The sequence below is a fragment of the Calliphora vicina genome, chromosome 4 (assembly GCF_958450345.1).
Source record: "Calliphora vicina chromosome 4, idCalVici1.1, whole genome shotgun sequence".
Classification (NCBI taxonomy): Eukaryota; Metazoa; Arthropoda; class Insecta; order Diptera; family Calliphoridae; genus Calliphora; species Calliphora vicina.
This window is the reverse complement of record NC_088783.1, coordinates 736,428-757,859: the sequence shown is the minus strand read 5'-3', so window position 1 is coordinate 757,859 and position 21,432 is coordinate 736,428. Positions and strand designations below refer to the sequence as shown.

Sequence of the window (21,432 nt, the reverse complement as noted above, 5' to 3'; positions counted from 1 at the left end):
ATTAAGTGGGAATGGTCTAGCATCATTGCAAATGCTTAAATGAGTACTATTACATAATGGTAACGTGTACCCGTCAGTTCCCATTATTTATGGGACAGATATTAAAGAAACTTATAAAAATATGAATATCATTCTTAAATTACGATGCACATCGCACAGTGGTATGAGAAAAAAATGAGGAAAATAAAGATTTATGAGGAAATTTAGATTTATTTCCCTATTTTTTTTTCTCATACCACTGTGTGTCATTCAATAGTAAACACATTGAAACTAAGGTAGCCAAAATATTAGATAAAAATATTCTCAATTGTGTGCGTGGCAATGTGATTTTTGTAAATTTGATCAGAAGTAAATTATCATTACTTGTAAACTATTATCGATAAATGGATGATTTTTTTTGTTATGTTGGTAGGATAATAGTCTTTAAGAACTGGTATGACTTGTCACTGTACCGTATATACATACCTGATGTGTTATTAATTTTTTTCTCATGTACTATTTTTTAGACAAATTTGAATTTCAGTGGAATAAAAGTGCTTAGGGTCAAAAGGGGTTAAACAAATTTTACTACCAGGAGAAAGGCCAAAGTGTCCTCTTTAAGCCTATATATACTTGTTGACCTGTTTGTTGAACCTTTTTTCGTTTGAATGCAATTACTCCCAAATTTTGTTTTTATTTTTATTTTAGCTGTTCATATGACTGGCGCAAAGTACAAGTCGCAGTTTTGAAGATATTGTAATAAAATATGGTACATACATTTTTTTCGGTCCGAGGACGAAGCATATTGAAAATTAGTGAAATCGGTCCATTATTTCACCTAGCACCCATACAAATGTTCTCCCGAAATTATACTTTATCGGTCGTAAATGGTTAATTTATATAGGTATCTACACAATTTTTTCTCCAAATAAGTTTTATATAAACTGAATTAATGTCACCATGTCATTTTATGATTAGCGGTCCATAATTAGTCATAGCTCCCATATAAGGCCCGCTTCCAAAAAACACTTTAACGAGCATAAATCTCTTAAAAATTGTTGGTATAAACACAAAATTCAACAGAAATAACTACCATATAGAAATAAATCACACGACCTAATTTCATGGCGATCGGTCCATAATTAGTCGTAGCTCCCATATAATGCCCTCTTCCGAAAATCATTCACGAAAATAAATTATAGTGTAGGGTATTATATGGTCGAGCTTGGCCGAGCATACTTCCTTACTTGTTTTTATCTACTTACAACTTTTTTATAAGTAAAGCTGATGTAAAAATAAAAAAAATCCGCATTTTAATACTAAATGATATAAAAAATTAAAAGTTCAACTTTAACCTTAAATTGCTCAACAACTGCTAAATCGATTTTAATGAAATTAAAACTGGAGAAAAGTTCAAGAAGTTATCTGTCCATCAGATGAAAACACAGTTTTTCTACATTAAATTTATAGTTTCAGACGTATATCATCCGGTTCGTGTCTAAAGAATTGTTTCTCTATTTGTCGGACGGTGTTATACTCAACTAATTTGTATTTACCCTCTAGAATTAGATACAAATTAGCTTATGCACTGTTGATATCTCAATGAAAAGGCGAACTTAATGAGCGAACACATTTTTTTAGTTTCAATAATTTATTGATTGGTTGTGTAGGGTATAAAAAACACAATTTATTAAGATGAGTTATTTGTAATTTATGTTTTTATGTAAAGGTGAGTTTATAACATTTATTTGAGAATTTGAAAAATAATTTTTATGCTAATCAATTCTTAATGAAACTCAATATAAAACTTTTAATTTCACAAAAAAAATTAAAAAAACTAATTTTGCAAAAAATTTAAAAATCTAAATTTTTTTAAAAAAAACATAAATTTAAAAAAAAATTAATTTTTTAAAAAAATCACCAATTAAAAAAATTACAAATAGTTAATTCCATTATTGAAATTTGTTTCGCAATTCTGGTACCTTATCGACCCATATCAGCACTGCATTACTTCATATTTCTATAATTTGTTAAAAATTAATATTAATAATAATATGTTATTGTAGGTAAATAAAAGAGAATGAATGGTGACAGTTATTAAGATCAAACAGAATTGTTTGTCTCTCACTTTATAACTGTTATTTTCAGTGATTTGTTTTATATTACAAAATATAAATAACAATTTGGGTATTATGATTATGTGGACGAGTTATTTTCGGTATCTGATATGAAGTGTGTTCGCGTACTTTCCAGTAAAAATTATACAGTAACTTTAATTTAGAGCTAATTTAGAACTAAAAAAATTTCCCAAAAAGAGTACGCGAACAACAATTTGTAAAAATAAGTTGTATTTTTTTATAACTCAATTTAAAATGTTTGTTTTGTGTTATTTTACTTCCTTTTTGTGTTAATTTTCAACTTTTTTGTTTTGTTTACATTTGCAACAATATCTTTTAAATATTTTTTATGTTGATATTTTTTACTGGACAAAAAATGTCCAGTAAAAAATATCATGTTCTCTACGAACTGTCACTTTTAACACTCTCTTGCTCTCTCGTTACATGTTTTTAGAAGTAAACGAACGGAATCCCGTAACTTCCAGTGATAATTTGTACAAATTATCAAGTACGCGAACACAACTATATATATTAAACAATTACTGTTTATGTGTAAAAATGGAAGTAATAAAATAAAATGATTTTTAGTATAATTTATTTTATAGAATACAATTTCAAAATAATTCCAACATATGTATATGCCTTATTTTCCATGGCGCAAGTGCAATTGGAATGTTTTCATAATTCCAAGAGTATTTTCTTCATCATTAAAACATCTATAACCAATAAAAAAAAAGTTAAAAGTTATATTATTGGTACTAAAATTGCATATATGAATATGTGTGTGTGAATTTACTTTTGTAATGGGGTTTTAAAAATATAAGTTTACTACTAATACTATCCACACTTCAATTTGAATTTGAAATATTGATTTTTTTGTTTGTTTATTTTTAACTGTGATTAGTTTTTGTTTACATTTTAATTAATTTTTTGCTGCTTTTTGTTTCTTCTTTCTTCAGAATTTGTACTCGTTCTTACTAGACTTTGCCAACCGTCCAGTTTTCGTCGGGACAGACCAGTTTTAGAGTCGAATGTCGCCAATTGTCCCGTTTTGAATAAAACATAACTTTTACATTAAATACCACAAAAAATATAAAAAAATTGGACATACCTATAGACAAGGATGCTTTATTTTCTGAAATATAGTATTTTCTCAAAACAGAATATCACTATTTAAGATGATGTACTAACTTCTATGAGTTCCGATATGAAATAAAATTTAAAGTATGTATACTGTAAACATTTTTTAACATTCATGAAAAATAAATGGCACGATACGATACCCGCTCTAGGATGCTTGTACCTTTAGTTCCATGGTAGGCGTTCATATTGTTGAGGTTACGATGATTTTCGTCAAATATACACAATTCATTCAGTTTCTTGATGTTGTTGTGGATATATTATTTTTTACCCAAAAGAGCACACAAATTAAATGCCTCTTTTTGCGTACCACTGCTTTAGTTAAAGCTGAGTTGTTGGTTCATTTCAATTTGAGCTTAAGATGTGCTGAGTTTGTTGAATTTATTACTTCAAATAAAGATTTAATAAAAGCTGATAAAAGTGATTAAAAATATAAATTTAAAATTAAGGTCTGAAATAATTAAACTTTATTAAATACTAGCATAGGGTAACATAGAGACGAGACGTAATTGTCAAAAACCTAACTCTTGCAACAACAAAATACATGCTAGTCAATGTATTTTGTTGTTGTATCAGACATATAATTTGTTATATTTTTGTTTGACAAATCAGAGTGTCTATTTACTTTGTATGGGAGGTGCCACGACCCGACCATTTTCAGCCAAATTATGTAAAATGATAAGAAAGATATTCGGACAAAGTTTGAAGAATCTCGCAGTTATAGTTCTGAAGATATTTATTTTACTTTGTGTTGTAGGTGAATCACACCCTGTTCCGATCCTTCCCTTTTTGATTAAACTTCATGCCGTGATATGAAATTGATTCTTATGAAGTTAGAAGAATTTCACAATTATAGTACTCCAGATATTTGACAATAACTACATATTTACTTTTAAAAAAATCCAATCCCGCCCATTTTCAGCCAAACTCCGTATAGTGATAAGAAATTGATTCATAAAAAATTTTAATACTTTTAGGATTATAGTTCTTTATATATTCGAAATTAAAAGTTTACATTGTATGAGAGGTGCCCACTAACACAATGCCATTTTCACCCAAACTATATAGAATATTAAGGATGATATTAGGGCAAAATTTTAAGACTTACACAATTATAGTTCCCCAGATATTAGAAAATAACTATTTACTCTCTATGGAAGGTGCCACATCACCTATTCCGATCAGTCCCATTTTTGGTTAGATAAGAAATTGGCTCATATAGAGTTCGAAGACTTTCACAGTGATAGTTCTCCATATATTTGAAAATAACTATTTGCGCGAAATTATCGTATTTTACATTTTTACATAGTGTTACGTTTTAACCCTTTCAAAACGTTTGTTTATTTCCTTTAAACAAACCGGATACTTTTGATTGCAAATAAAAGCCGTTTAGTAGTTTGAAAATTGTAACAACTCTTTATTTATTTAAAATGTACAACAACCACAGAATTAAATAGCCACTCAATGTTTTTTTATACAGCTTTATAAATTCTCAGAATTACAGACACAATTTATAATGTACACGAATTTACTTGAAAAACACAACACACTTTAAGGCACTAGTTGATGTTTATTCGAAAAGCGTCTCTGATAAACTCACTAACGACTGCAACCTCTGCCACTATTTATAACACTGCCATCTGCACTCTAGATTGCTCTTTAACTGTCAAAGTTCGAATTTTCTAGATCATACGCCATATGTGGTGTACTTTCTACAATGTTCTTTAACTGAATATTCGAAATGTTCGTCCCGAATAGGCATAGATTCACTTCTCCCATAGGCATCTAGTCGTTCTAGATGTACGACCTTCATTTTAGATCTCGGGCTCTTTTCTTTCTGTATTCTGTACACCACGTCGTTTAATTTCTTAATCACCTTGTATGGTCCATCCCAATGGGTTTGTAGTTTGGGAGACAGTCCTTTCTTGCGTTGTGGGTTATACAGCAGTACAAGTTGGCCTTCATTAAATCCCTCAGAATTCGCTGCTCGATCGTATCTGGCTTTCAATTTGTCGCTGGTCATTTTTATTCGTCTGCGTACGAATTCATGCATTTATTTTTCTGCTGAAGCACCTTCACCCATCTTGGAACCCGGCCTGATGATCTTTTCTCTGCGGGACAGACCTATCACTCCAACAGGAATCATTCTGTCGTTGCACTGTTAAACGAGGGACTCCATTGTTACATGGCCACTTCTCACATCCGCTGGTTCTAACACCAACAAACCATTGTCTATACAATCCTCCACTTCCTCACGGGCCCATACCAAATCCTCTGACTGCGGTGGCAACCTTTTGTGCTTTTAATTAACTTTTTAATTTCGATTACCGTACAGCCCTAAAAAAATTACCGTTTTTTAGGTAAAATTACCGTATCCAAAGTTTAGTACAAAAATAATAATATTTTCTTATTGAAACAGGTTTATTTTTATAATTCAATATATCGAGGGCCTATATTCAAAACACTCTATCTTAAAAAACAACTTTTCAGGAAAGCCAAAAAACAGTTTTTTGTCTCGTATTACTTGAGTTATTAAAATTCGGTATGCTACAATTATTATTTTAAAACAACTTCTGAATCTCACATATAATTAATTGGTTTTTAAAATTTTGCATTATTGGGGACTTTATGATATATAGAGGGTTTTCTTCTCAAAATATTCAATGTGTATATAAAAATGAAAAGATAGAGGATTTTGCATTTAAATAGAATTAAATTATTTTGATTTCATTTACGCCATCTGTCAGTTTTTAACGTGATTTATTTAAGATAACGGCTAATAATACAACATAAGACACTTTTTAAGCAAACTCCAACTTTAACCATTTATTTTTATGCCATGGAAATTATATTTTCCAAAAACAAAATGGTAAAATATTTTCATGGTAATTAATTTTTTTAAATGATTGAAAAATGTAAAATTCATGTTCAGCATTCAAAAATTAGTAGGAAAACATGAATTGTAAGAAGAAATTATTCCAAAAAAATATTTGAAAATTATTTGAAAACATAGAGGCTTTTGCATTCGGAAAAAAATAATTGTATAACATAGAGAAATAACAAAAATGCAAATAAAACAGCAAAAGACAATAGGTTGTAAGAAATTCACACCATAGATGAGGCCTGTTTTACTGAACATTTTAGTATCAAAAAGTAATTTTCGTGAATATCAAAGATAGTGGGTTTTGAATATAGGACCATGTTTGTAAAACAGCAGAATGCCATTTTTATCAACATCATTTATTTGCCTTATAATATAAATTCCGTATCTATTTATTTAAATTCATCCATTTCAAAAGCTTCTGGGAAATGCAAAACTAAAGGAATTATAGAAATATTGGTATCGAACAATTGGGGATTTATTACGATCAGTTTTTAATACTAATTTGTATGTTGAAATATTCATACTTGAAAGACTTGCGATTACTTTACCGCGTTATTTGTCTAGCGTATTTTGTCTAGTGGTAGTTGGTTATCATCATCCTCAAATTTTTATGATTATTTTAATGAGAAATATGTACATTATATGTAGACACATTATGGAAATATAAGGTTTAGGATATAATTTTTAAAAATTTAAACTTTTTAAAATTACCGTACAAATGTAGAAATTACCTGCCTACCGTACGGAGGTCTAAATTACCGTACAATACGGTAATTACCGTACGGTTAACATCACTGGAATGACATACTGGGAGAAAAACTAATTGAAGACATGAAGTCTAGTTGCGATTTTTGCATTTTTATGCGATTTATATTTTTATACGTTTCACATAGTCTGATGTTTGATTATTTTTTATACATAGTAATGGAATTTTTCTATTCACAAAATTTAAAATTGCTCAAATGTATTGAATATTAATTGTATTTGTACAGATTGAATTTAAAATCAAAGAAAATAGTTTGGACATACTTACATAAATAGTATGATTTAATTCCAATTAAAAATTAATTCTTAAACAGCATGATCTGTTTAATTTTTTTTACTGCAGAAGAAGAATATGTGTAATAATATTTTTTACTTTTCTGATTTTGTTGTCATAAAAAAATTGTTATTCTAAATCTTTAAATAATACAATTGAATTGCAATTATTTAAAAATGTATGTACATAAGATAAACATTTCCGTAAAATTTTATAATATTTGTGAACATGTTCTTATTCTGAATGAATAAAGTTTGAAAAAACTCGTGTTCGATAAATAATATTTAATAAAAAAAATCATTTCAATTATGAATTTCCTTTTGCAACCAAAGTATAACAAGTAGTCTGACTTCTCTATTTTTCAATTGTGGATTAAATATAGTTCAATTCACATTAATTCTTTAACACACCGAATTTTATAATTTTATTTTAGACTTCTATCTCATTTTAATTTCCGATTATTGATAATTTTACCATAGTAATATTCGTTTTGTTTGAATAAAAAGATTTTTAGTTCAAAATCCAAACAAAGCCAAAACAAATACAATAAAATTCCAAAATCTTATATATAAAAAGAAGTCTACATTTTGATGTCACCACTAACTGCGAAAACCGGTCTACCGATTTCAACCAAAATTTCAGGGTACGTTGGGGATGGTCTGTAGATGGTTTATGTGAAGTTTGCACGAATAGTGGTTGCGGCATAGCGGTTCCGGAGATATGGCTTGACCGATTTTTATCAAATTTTCAGTGAATCTTCAGATTTTTGATTTTCGGTCTGTGGTGGAGGGGCGTGGTAAAATCAAATTTTTACACTATACCGCTAATGACACTATACCTAATGATTTCAAGGTCAGTAATAGTGGCCAAACTTTTGCAAATAAAAAAAAAAGTTAAAAAAAATCCAAAAAAAAAATTATTTTTATCCCCAACGATCAAACAATGCTAATTTTAATTTCGTTGCTTAATATTATTCCAAAAATTTTTATTCACAGTGGTGTACTCTGAAACGAATGATTTGGTGTAACATGTCATTTTCATATCGTTCGATAAAACAAGTAGGTCGCTGTTAACTTTGTACTATAAAAGTGCTTTTATATCAACCGATGATAAACAAAATTTCCGAAAGTACAACTAATATAGTAAACAACGTCGACAAATCAGATTTCGTTCCCGCCGAACTTCTGCCAAATGCAAATGAATATTCAATCCATTGTCGACAAGGTATTTACAAGTCTTACAACCGTGCAATTTTGGTACCAAAAAATGATAATGTCAACAAGCTCAATGAGCAAATTAATTGAAACTGACTGGCGAAACAATGAAATACAAATCGATTGACACAGTAATGAACGAAGAAGAAGCCTCAATTATTCTACTGGAACATTGAAGGTTGGATCACAGATAATGTTTCTCTGCAACATAAACGCGCCAAAATTATGCAACGGAACACGATTGACCATCAAAAAATGTTCACCAAATTTAATTGAGGCAACAATCATCGGTGGCAGATTAAAATGCTAAGACGTAATGATTTTACGCATACCAAATATTTCCAACGACAAAGCATAAGGCCAATCGTTGACTATTGCAGGCTTACATTTGGAAAATTCATGTTTCTTACAAATGAATTGCAAGATCAAATAAAAAATTACACAAAATGGATGAAAATATTTGCTGTTTAGTGGTCACACATTGGTCACATTACAAGAATGTTTTCTTATCGGCAAATAAATTTGTTTGACCAAATTCAGCTGTTTTCTTGTTTGCCATGCAAAAATATTTTATGTTCAAACTAGAAACATAAAATATTTGACGTTTAAATAAAAGTACCGAAATTTCAGAATTCTTTTAATTGTAAAGCAAAATCTAGTAATATTTTAATTTCTAGAAATGTCTTCTTTATTGATGAAAGAAATTAAAGGTTTTTGCAGCTTTATTTAATAATTATTTAGAAAAAATATTACCATAAATGTGACCACAAGTCAAATATATTTCCCCTTCGTGGGTTTGATAGTATTTCGGTGTAGTTTGATTAAACAAATATGGCAAACAAATGTGTACAGTGTGACCACAAAATCAACCCATGAATTATTTGATGTAGTTTTGATCAAACACATGAAACATCTTGTGTCAAATAATTTGCGTAGTCTGACCCTACCTTTAAAACCAATTTGGACATACGTAATCCAATAATGGGAAACAGCAAGCAATACCAGTACAGATTAAATACAGAGGGCACAATCCAAAATTATTAGAACCATGACGGGATGAATGAATGAATGATGGATGAATTTATTGTCAAAATGAAATTATTTGTCAAAATTACAAATATGTTTTTGGTACCAGTAACAAGATAAACAATTTTTAATGTTTTAAATCTAGCTAAAATGAGCCTAGATTACAATTCAGTGCTCCAAATGCTCAGCAAACTTTATTAAGTTTATTTTATTTCTTTTAATCTATATACATTAGAGTGCTCCAAAAAAATAAAATTGCGAATTTCGACCGTCCCCCCCTCTAGAATTGTTCTATGTATTGTAGAAACACATTGTGTAAAATATTAGGATGATAGGATAACGTTAACTGGTGGCGCAACGACGCTGAAGTTTTGAGGTGCATTTACAAGGGGAAAATATGCAATTTTTTCAGTTTTTGTAAAAATTTTGCCATTAAATAATGACTTTTACAATTTAATTTAAAAGAATCGAAATGTGTACGTAATTGTCGTTATAATAAGATATAAAAGACAAAAATTGGTGAAAAAATTTTAAAGTTATTAAAAAATCGCCAGGCCATTAACGTGTCTCAGGCCACTAGAACAAGAAATTTATGAACAAAATTAACATATTTTGAGAAATATTAAAATAAAAGCTTATTTTTACTTAAAATATATCCATATTTACTTGTATATGAGTTTTTGTCCTCGTAGGATACCGTTAACCTATTTGCAGGTATGACCAAAAAATTAAATTTTTTTAACGGCAGTTTCAAAACTCCAATTTCAAAATTTTAAAAATTTTGTTAAACAAATTTTAGAATTTTTTGATCATCACATGGGGATTTATTGACAACATAATAGGGACTAAAAATGTGAAAAAAGTATGTCAATACCTCCTATAGTTTTTCCGTACCTGCGATATACATTTTGCGATTTTCGAGAAAAACTAATTTTTTGGCCATATTTTGGGGAATGACCAGAATTTCCTTACTGTAATGATTTTTAAGTAAAAGCTGTTCAGAATAATATAGTCCAGGTAATTTTAAATATAGTCTGAAAGTTTTACTAAAATCGGAAAACTTTAACCCTTAAATCGTGAAGGTCAAAGGTCAATTTTTTCAATATTTGGAATTTCTCATGGAAAGATAGCGTAATGTTATATATTTTTGGGCTGATTTTGATGAAACTTAAGAAAAATATAAAATGAAGTCTAGTATTCACAATAACAGTACAAAAATGGAAATTAACCCTTAATAGCACTTGGGGTCCAAATGACCCTCAACTTTTAAAATCACGAAAAACACATTCATTTTGACCCCAAGTACTCTTACGGGTTAATTTCCATTTTTGTACTGTTATTGTGAATACTAGACTTTATTTTATATTTTTCTTAAGTTTCATCAAAATCGGCCCAAAAATATATAATATTTCGCTATCTTTCCATGAGAAATTCCAAATATTGAATAAATTGACTTTTGACCTTCACGATTTAAGGGTTAAAGTTTTCCGATTTTAGTAAAACTTTCAGACTATATTTAAAATTACCTGGACTATATTATTCTGAATAGCTTTTACTTAAAAATCATTACAGTAAGGAAATTCTGGTCATTCCCCAAAATATGGCCAAAAAAATAGTTTTTCTCGAAAATCGCAAAATGTATATCGCAGGTACGGAAAAACTATAGGAGGCATTGACATACTTTTTTCACATTTTTATTCCCTATTATGTTGTCAATAAATCCCCATATGATGATCAAAAAATTCTGAAATTTGTTTAACAAAATTTTTAAAAATTTGAAATTGGAGTTTTGAAACTGCCGTTAAAAAAATTTAATTTTTTTGGTCATACCTGCGAATAGGTTAACGGTATCCTACGAGGACAAAAACTCATATACAAGTAAATATGGATATATTTTAAGTAAAAATGAGCTTTTATTTTAATATTTCTCAAAATATGTTAATTTTGTTCATAAATTTCTTGTTCTAGTGGCCTGAGACACGTTAATGGCCTGGCGATTTTTTAATAACTTTAACATTTTTTCACCAATATTTGTCTTTATATCTTATTATAACGACAATTACGTACACATTTCGATTCTTTTAAATTAAATTGTAAAAGTCATTATTTAATGGCAAAATTTTTACAAAAACTGAAAAAATTGCATATTTTCCCCTTGTAAATGCACCTCAAAACTTCAGCGTCGTTGCGCCACCAGTTAACGTTATCCTATCATCCTAATATTTTACACAACGTGTTTCTACAATACATAGAACAATTCTAGAGGGGGGGACGGCCTGTACCTAGAAAGTTTTTTTCGTCCATACAATCTTGGAGCACTCTAATATACATATATAAAAATGTAATGTCATCACGTGAGAACGGCTGGAGCGATTTGGCTGATTTTTTTTATTCGATTCGAAATTTTCAGGAGATGGTTTGTAAAGAAAAAAAATTCAAAAATTCCGGGTAAAACTCGGAAATTCTTTTTTTTTTGTGAGTCCAGTAATAAAAAATGTAATAAAAAAGCTCCCTAAAGTTTGTAGTACAAATTTAGATATTTTATTTGCAAATAAATAAGAACAGGCTGATGTGCGTGGGTTGGAGAAACTTGAAGAACTAACATTAGTAAATGCTACCGGGCGAAGCCGGGGCGATCCACTAGTATATATTAATAATGTTTACATTTATCTTATATATATTAAAGAGTTTAGATACTTTGTTTCTTTTCTGCTTAGTAGTTAAATTTGAATTTTGTGAGCTTTTAGTAATTATTTAATATACAAAAGGAAGGAAAAAAATTTACAAAAACCTTTAAGAATCAGTGGTTTTAGGATAAAATGTTATACTAGAGTATATTGAGTATAGGATTTTGACTGGAGTTCATTTATGTGTAAATATTGAGAGTATTGACATCATCTGTTGAAATTTAGTGTTAATCTATTTATTTTATCTTGAACGAGTTCAATGCCAGGCAATGTGTGGAGTCGTTGCGTAGAATAGTGCCAAGGAAGGTTGTATAACATCTTGAGATGTTTGTTTTGGGCTATTTGAAGTTTTTTAAGATGACATTTAGCAGAAGTGGCCCAGACTGGAGCACAGTAAAACATTAGAGGGTGAAATATGGATTTTAGGATTAATTTTTTGTTATCGACACTAAGAGTTAGTTTCTGGGATAGAGATAATCTACATTCTTCGCTTAAACCTAAATTAAACTAAAAATTGTGTTTCTCACTTATTGTTTATATGCTATATAATCTAGGTTTAACTGAGCATCATTGGTGAGTTAAACCTAAGTATAAAATGCCAAAGCACAAACAGATGGAAAATAAAATAAACAATTCAGCACAGCAGCTCTTTGTTTTTATTTGCTTTATTAACATCAATATAATTTTTAATATACATTTTATATACTTTTATGTCGCTTTTTCTTTTAGAAAGTTAAAATTTACAAAAAAAGTTATGTAACGCGGTTGCTTTTTCTTATAAATGTATAGTATTGCCATATTTATATGAAAAAATTTGAAGAATAAACATGTGATTTGACTGAAAAGTATGGCAATGGTAACAAAATTAATTCACTAGTGAGAAACACAATCATTGGTTAAATTCCGGCAAAATATGTTATGTTAAAATAGCGTGTTAAGCTGAGTTTAACTGACAAGTAAGAAACTAGCTCTAAGACAACTTTTTCTGTTAATAAGCGGGTACATTATACAAATTAACTTCTTGATCTTATCTAATATATGTGGTATATGATTTTTAAAATTTAGTTGGATGCAGTATTATTTGATTTGAAATATTTGACGTTGTTTTTCCAACTAATATCGTGATCCATGAATCGAATTGGGTTTTGCGGTAAGAAATATGACTTCCGCTTTCAATATACTGATTTCTTTGTTTAACCGCGTCATTTGGCGATGATCATTAAATCCATGTACCGATTCCAATTTCGTCAATATATATTTCTAAATTGAATCATTATTTGTATGTAATTTGGCAAATCTTTAACAACTGGTTTTATTCTTCGCTTGGGTGTACTTTCATCAATTCCCTTCTTAACAGCATCGTTAAAAATTTCGATAATTTCATCAATTTGGTTTGTATTTGTTATTTCTGACATGTCAATAGTACTAGAGAGGCTTCTATTTATTGATGTTTGAAACCGATGCCAATTTGTTTTCTTAAATACGTATTGCATGTTGTTTACGATATCTACTCTAAGAGTTATAACACTAGAGATTGGAAGATGATCAGAACCGAGCTCATTTATTACTTTTACAGCTGCTAAGTTATGTGCTACATTTGTTAAGAAAAAATCCAACGTAGATGGTTGCCTAGATGGATCAGAAGGAATATAGGTGCTTTCATGAGGAAAAACTATTTGAGTATTATTCAGTTGTATTTTGTTATAAAGGATATTTCCCCAACAGTTACTTCTTTGGCACCCCCAATAATTGTGTCTGGAATTATTGTTACTGGATGTTGTTAGTTTTCCAATATCTGATGCGAATAATTTTTTACGCGAGGAATCACTTCCTGCGGTTCTGCCAGGAAAGTAGCACGAGTAAATATCAATGAAATCGTTGGTAGTATGCACTCTTATACCAATATTTTCAATTAAAGATGTGTTTATAGGGTGTATTAATTCGTGACGAATGTTCTTTTTGATAAATATTGCTAAACCTCCACCAATGCCTTCTTGACGATCATTTCTGTAGCAGTAGTAATTTTGCTGTTTTATTGATATTTTATCATTTAGCCAGGTTTCACAAATAAGGCAGATGTCGACATTAGTTTTAACCAGAAATTGGAAAAATTCGTCTCTTTTATTTCGAATGCTACGTGCGTTCCATTGTATTATTGATTTAATGAATTGGGAAAGTTAGCACTGTAGTTTGTGTTATTGTTATGGTTTTGAGTATTTTGTCTGACACGATTTGGTTGAGACCTTTGTCTAATTTTGTTATAAGATTCTCTACTAGGGCAATCGGGGGACATAGCTTTATGGGCTCCATTACGGTTTGCACACTTCTCGAAAGATGCTTTACAATCGGCGGTTTTATGATTACCAGCGCAATGGGCACAAAATGTTTTGACCATACATCTGCTAGAACCGTGTCCAAACATTTGGCAGTTATAGCATGTTGGGTTTTTGGTATTCCAATCTAACTTTAATGTAATTTATGGAGGAGTAATTTTGGCTTAACTCCTTTAAAGTTATTGATTTCCTTTCGAAATATACTATAAAAATGATTTGTTCATTATTATCTCTGGTTTTAGTGACAATTTTAACGACGATTTTTAATGATAGATGGATTGGTTTTATCTAAACCAAGTAAAATCGCTTTATACGGCTTTTAATTTTTAGAGGCAAATGTAAAGTGTTCTAACTTGAAATTGTTTGATAATGCCACACGAACATTATCAAAATCATTCTTATTTTCGCAAAAAAGTTTGAAGCCAATAGATATTTTACGTATAGAATATTGGGTGAATTCCAAAATGTATGTATGCAATGCAACCTTAAAAAGTCGAGCGATTCTTAACGCAACCGTGTAAACTTTGATAATGTTTCATATCGCAAAATGTATGAAAAAGTAAAAACAGGCAGTATGATAAGTTTTTTTTTAAATTTTTAGTACGCGTTTGCATGCTTTGTCTTGATAAAGATAAGACTGCATTGCATACATACATTTTAGAATTCACCCATTCTTTTACTTCCATTATTCTACGCATTTCATGTAATTGTTCAGTTTTATACCATTTTCACACGACGGCATTATTCGTCATTCACGCTCTCATTCGTCATTCAACCCCCAATTACGAACTGAATTACATGATTCGCCATACAGAATTTCAAGTGCGAATTACCTTGTTCGTACGTAATTCAGTTTGAATTACCTTATGAATTACGAACGAATGACTGTCATCTCTAATTTTTATCGATTATTTATGTATCAAAATCAGCTGTCCAAACAAAAATGTCAAAACAAAACAAAATAAAGAAAAATATTTTTGTATTAAATAAATAAATTAAAAGAAATAAAAAGTCTGATTAAAGTTAAATTCATTTGTAGAAGTAGCAGCTCTGCCATTCTTTCAGCCCACACCTCTAATAAAGCCCGCTCGCTGCCCTGGTTACACTTGCTTGCACTTTTTCCTTTTTCTAATAATGAAAATAATAATTAAATTATATTTGTTTAATTAATAATGCTACAATTTTATGTTTTTACTTACCTTTTTTATCCATTGCCAAATTACAAATTTAAAATTCGCACCAAACAAACAAAATAAACAAAAAAACAAAACATGTAAACAGAAGAAAAAAAACAACAAGAAGAAGAAATAAATAAATGTCAAACTGAATTACGAATGTTGTCGTGTAAACAGGTTGATTCGCAATCGTAATTCAAAACGCGAATTAAGTAATTCAGACTGCCGTGGAAACATGGCATTACATTTTAATATTGTTATTGGTGGTACCTTAACCTTAACAGCTGTTTTAACGATAACTTCATCCTCAATATCGCCGTCATCGATTGTTTGTAGAGGTGTATAATAGCTATGGTTGTCAGTTCTCTGAGAACCGTTTGTTATTTGTTTTTTATTCATGTTCTGCCTAGAAGAGGCAACAACACCATCAACTCTTTTAAAAATTCAATAGTGCCGAACATTTTTTAAAACATCATAAAAATATACAACATACATACATCGATACAACACCGGATGTGAATTGGTCAATTCTAAATAAAATAAAAAAAAACACATTGAATAAATTTGTATAAGATACACATAATATAAAACTACAAAAATAAACACATATCTTGTAATTTGGGAAAAGATTTAATAAAATACTTTAGGTCTTATTCATAAACAATTTTTAAATTTAATCAAATTTTGTATGGAAATTTTGCTTTAAAACTTTGTTAAAATTTTAATTTTTTATGAATATGTGGGTTTTTGTTTATTTCTTACTTTACGTTTCTTTTAAACTGGGTTTGGAATTTTTATTATCAAAGCTTTATACTATTATATATTCATAATAAACTAAACATATATATGTAACGATACAATAAATGGTATTTATTTAGCTATCAAAGTAGTAAATATTATTGTTTTTAATGTGTAATGTCACCCGTGACATACTGTAATACGTAATTTTTTTTTAGCATTTAATTAAAAGAAAATCCTGAATTTTTTTGGGAAAGAACTTGAACGATTTGTAATTTTCACAAAAATTAAATTTCTAAGCATATTTTTAATATAAAAATATTATTTTCTGTACATCAGAGAAATCATTATCTCACAAGGAATAATAACAAGAAGTGAAACGCTGTCAAATATGTATTAGTTTTCAAACCACTTTCACAACACTCCTCAAACACACAGAGTTGTAAAAAAGCGACCTTAAAAATTATAACAAAATTGTATTACAATTAAATTTAAAAATTCAAACAATTCTCAATTTATTTAATGTATATTTGACCTGGAAAGATTATATAATTAGATTTTTATGCTTTTTATTCCATAATTTCTGCAAAAATTAACTTTTACAAGTGTGTTTTTTTCCGTTTTAATTTCAACACCCAAAAATTAAAAGTCAAAATAATTAAAAAAAACATTTTTTGTTTGTGCAAAATATACATGTTTCGGTTATTTTAATGGTTTATATGTGTGGAAAAAAATAAAAGAATATTATGTGTCTGTGAAAAATTGTGTTAGAATTGCAATTTTATTGAAATTTTCAAGAAAAAGTTTTGAAGTCATATCTCTCTCTCAAGTGTGTTGAATTCACATACTACTTGTATGTGAGAAGAGAGAGAAGTTGTTGTTGTGGAAAATTTGAGAGGCTTCCCTTCTTGTTATTCTTTGTTATCTCATTACAACATCAGATTTAATACTAACTATAAATTTCTCTTTGCAGAAACCAACGACTCCTTAATTGTTTCAAGGACACGCTATTGACTTATTGTATTGTATTAATTAAATATACATAAGAAATTAATCATCTATAAACAAATACAAATACAACAAATAAGAATATTAAAAAATACATTAAAAAAACAATAAGTTCAAACAAATTTATTGTAAATTGTCGATTTTTGAAGTCTACTCTTATTGATATTCAAGGTCCATATAGTTGATTTTTTCACTCTCTTGGAGTAGAAGCTCCGAACGAGAGATTTGAAAAATCATTAGGAAGACGACAGACCCAAGGGAAAGAATAAAAACAAAGCATTTGACATGTCTGCTGATTCGCCCAGGCGTTCATCTGGCAGCGCCAGCCGTGGATTGGTGGCTGTACCAGCCATAGTACCACCCCAGGTTGTTAGTGATCGATCTATTTTGGATTCTGCTATTGGTTTTATAAATGAAGTTACTTTAGCCCATCAGCCTCCAATAGATCCAAAAGATACCATAACTTGGGCAAGATTTGAAACAGCTGCTGATATAAGCGACCCTCGTTTTGGGGAAGATTGGGAATTAGAAGGCAATGTTGCACCTCCTCTACTTCTTATTTTGGGATATGGTTTGGGTGTTCAAGTGTGGGCTATACCTGCTAACGGCGAAGCTGTTGAAGTGCTTTCTTGGCGACATGGTATAGTTTCAGCCTTAAGAGTTCTTCCAACTCCTGTAACAACACTTGCTGTCGAAGAAAATGGTCGTGCCGACGAACCCATTGATGCTTTTGGGGAGAAAAGGCCTTTAATTGCTCTAGTTGATGGGAGCTCAACGTCGGGTTCTCAGCCCCAGTTTTGTGCAGTAAACTTTATATCGCTCAAAAATGGCGCGCAGGTGAAAACGATCAAGTTTAAAAATCCTGTTATTGATATACTGGCCAATCGTTCTTCGGTTGTAATTACTTTTCATGAACGTATTGCAGTTTTTGATGCCCGAACATTAGAGGATCGTTTATCGATTACAACATGCTATCCCAGTCCAGGGTAGGTTCCAACTAAAATTAAAACGTTTGAATCTGATGCGAGATTTTTATAAAAACATGACAATCCAAAAGGACATACATACATACATACATACACAATTTAAAAAAATTTCTAAACTTTGGCTTGTCATACTTTTTTACAAAATAATTTTGTAATTTAACACAATGTTTTCCTTTAGCATCAATCCTAATCCCGTTGCCTTAGGACCTCGATGGTTAGCATATGCAGAAAATAAACTTTTGCATTCTAAACGCAGTGGAGGCGGCTGTGATGGGGATGGCGTAGCAAGTTATACAGCCACCGTATTAAACGCATCGAAATCTTTAGTAAAAGGTTTGAGAGAGTTAGGCGAACAAGTCGCTGCTGGATTGACGGGTACTTCCGGCATTGCTGTTAATTCAAAGAATGCGTCTTTTGATTCAGGTTGTGGACTTGAAACAAAACAATCTGGTATAGTTACCATTATAGATATAAAGGTATGAAAAAACAATATTTATTTACAATTTTATGTATTTATCTACATATATTTTCATTGGCCAAATATTTTACAAAATATTCGAGAAAAAGTTATTTAGTCTTACAGGACTTTTGTAATTTTCGGTGCTAGATTTATAATTTAAAAGAGTAAAAAAACATTAATAATTTATAAAAATATACGAAAAGTTGAAAGCAAGGTTTTATAAGTAATTTAACTTCGATAACATCTGAGCACTAATTTTTTCTACTATTTTAATAATCATAAATTAAAAGCTAAATTATTTTACACTACTGTCCAAATCCGAAGCCGTTTGATTGGTCGGACACTAATGAATAGCATGGTCAATGCTCGCCAATGACACGCATTTATTATTTTTGCATTTCTTTTTTTTTTGTTGCGAAGAAATATTTGTATTAATAACAAATAAACGTTATAAAACAAAACTGTGTATTTATTATTTAAAACAATACGTTATCAGGAAGATGGAAAATTGAAATTAATTAAAGTCAAGACACTGTTCAATAATCCTAATGCGATTAATTACACCTTACGACACTCAATATTAGACACGAACCGGATGATATACATACGTCTGAAACAATAAATTAAATGGAGAAAACTGCGTTTTCAGTTTTTCATTTCGTGATCCTGTTTCCTTTTAAAAGGACTTCAAATTTTCAGAGGAGTACATTTTTAAAAAAATGTTTTAAAATACTTCTGATCATCCTACTATGTCAAATTTGGTGTCAAATGATCAAGAAGAGTTGTAAAATAATTTGTATTATCTTTATTTTATCCTGTAAGGATTAAAAGATGTCATAAATGTCCTTTCAAATTTTTATCCTTGAATATCCTTTTAGATTTCCAATGATCCAATTATTGAATACCACATGCCAAAATTTCATCCTTCTATCTATTTTTCTATTTTAAATTTGAATTATTTGATTTTTTATATTTTATTTTAATATTTCATTCAAAAAAAAGAATATAACAAAATCCGTTGTGAAAAGCAACGAAGACGACTTTTTAATAAACAAGTAAAATGGTATAGTCGGGCAAAACCGAACTTAGGATACCCTACACCGGGTATATGATTATAAAGAGTTTTCTTTTGATATGAAACTTATTTGTGTTGAATCTTATTTGAATACATACATTTTCGGTAGTGGGCCTTATATGGGAGCTATGACTAATTATGGACCAATCGTCACAAAATTTGGTGGGATGAATTGCGAATATATGAAACATATTTGTGTTGAATTTTTTTTTGGATACTGACATATATATTTCAAAGATTTATGTATATTAATGACATTTTTGAGAATGTTGCTTATATGGGAGCTATGGAATATTGTTGACCGATCGTCACGAAATTTGGTCGTGACAGTTCGGCTTACATAAAACTTAATTGTGCTGAATTTGGTTTGAATATGTTTATAATTAAGATATTTATTTATGAGAGCTTAACTATTTTCAAATAGGCCAATTGTATGGGGGCTAGGATAAATAATGGGCTGATTCTAACCAAATTCCTTGCCTTTGTCCTTGGGGCAATATAATGGTTTGTGCCAAATTTTGTCGAATTATCTTTAAACCTGCGACCTGTAGTTTGATTACAAGGTTTACATGGACGGACATCGCTTAGTCGACTCAGAAAGTGATCTTGAGCAGATTGGTATACTTTAAGGCAATATTTTTGTATGTTGCAAACAACAACCGTAACCCATTATACCTCCCCCACTATGGTGGTGTAGTTTATAAACATGCACTTTTCTTAATAAAACTTTTGTGTATACTAATAAATTTTTTTTATATTTTAATTTGACCTTTATATATATAAAGGATGAAATTTTGACATTTAGTATAGAATATTTGGGTCTTTAACGCACTATTCTTTTAAAAGGATTTTATTGGCAATCTTAAAGGATATTAAAGGATAAACATTTTAAAGGACATCTTTTGATCCTTACAGGATAAAATAAAGATAATACAAAATATTTTACAACTCTTCTTGTTCTTTTGAGATTGTTGGAATAGCAGGAGTATTTTTAAATATTTTTTGAAAAATGTACTTCTTTGAAACTTTGAAGTCCTTAAAAAAGGACACAGGATCATGAAATGAAAAACTGAAAACACAGTTTTTCTCCATTAAATTTATAGTTTCAGACGTATATCATCCGGTTCGTGTCTAACGAATTTTTTCTCTATTTGTCGGACGGTGTTATATGTACAGCTATGGACATATAAATGGCACATTTTACCAAAAGTTCTTTCTTATGCTACTATATCGTAAATACTATTAACAAACAAAAAATTTTTGGTTTTTTGCAAAGTTTTATTACTTATCTTTAAAATGAATATAAACAAAAATTTAAATTCATTATTTTAAAAAAATTTCTTTATTAAGAAAAAAAACACCACTGAAATCAGCTGGACACATAAATGGCACAATTTTTAAAAAAGAGAAAAAAATCATTTTAATATTTCATTTGTTGGTTTTTTGGTATGTACAAATATTTTACTATTAATATTAGTGATGTAGCCTTTGTTTTTGATAACAGCTTCTCACCTGCGACCCATATTTTCCACTAGTTTTTGGCATTTTGTTTTGGGTATGGCATACGAATC

The 21,432-nt window shown here is 29.6% G+C and overlaps 1 protein-coding gene across 1 annotated transcript in view; it reads left to right on the top strand.

Moving 5' to 3' along the window:
- The window catches only part of LOC135959270 (uncharacterized), a 55,022-nt gene that overhangs the window by 12,965 nt on the left and 20,625 nt on the right, over positions 1 to 21,432 (top strand). Inside the window, exons 2-3 of the mRNA XM_065510393.1 lie at positions 17,306 to 18,326; positions 18,505 to 18,802. Coding sequence (XP_065366465.1) covers positions 17,626 to 18,326; positions 18,505 to 18,802 — 999 coding nt within the window. The 5' untranslated portion in view covers positions 17,306 to 17,625. The remainder of the gene's footprint in view (positions 1 to 17,305; positions 18,327 to 18,504; positions 18,803 to 21,432) is intronic.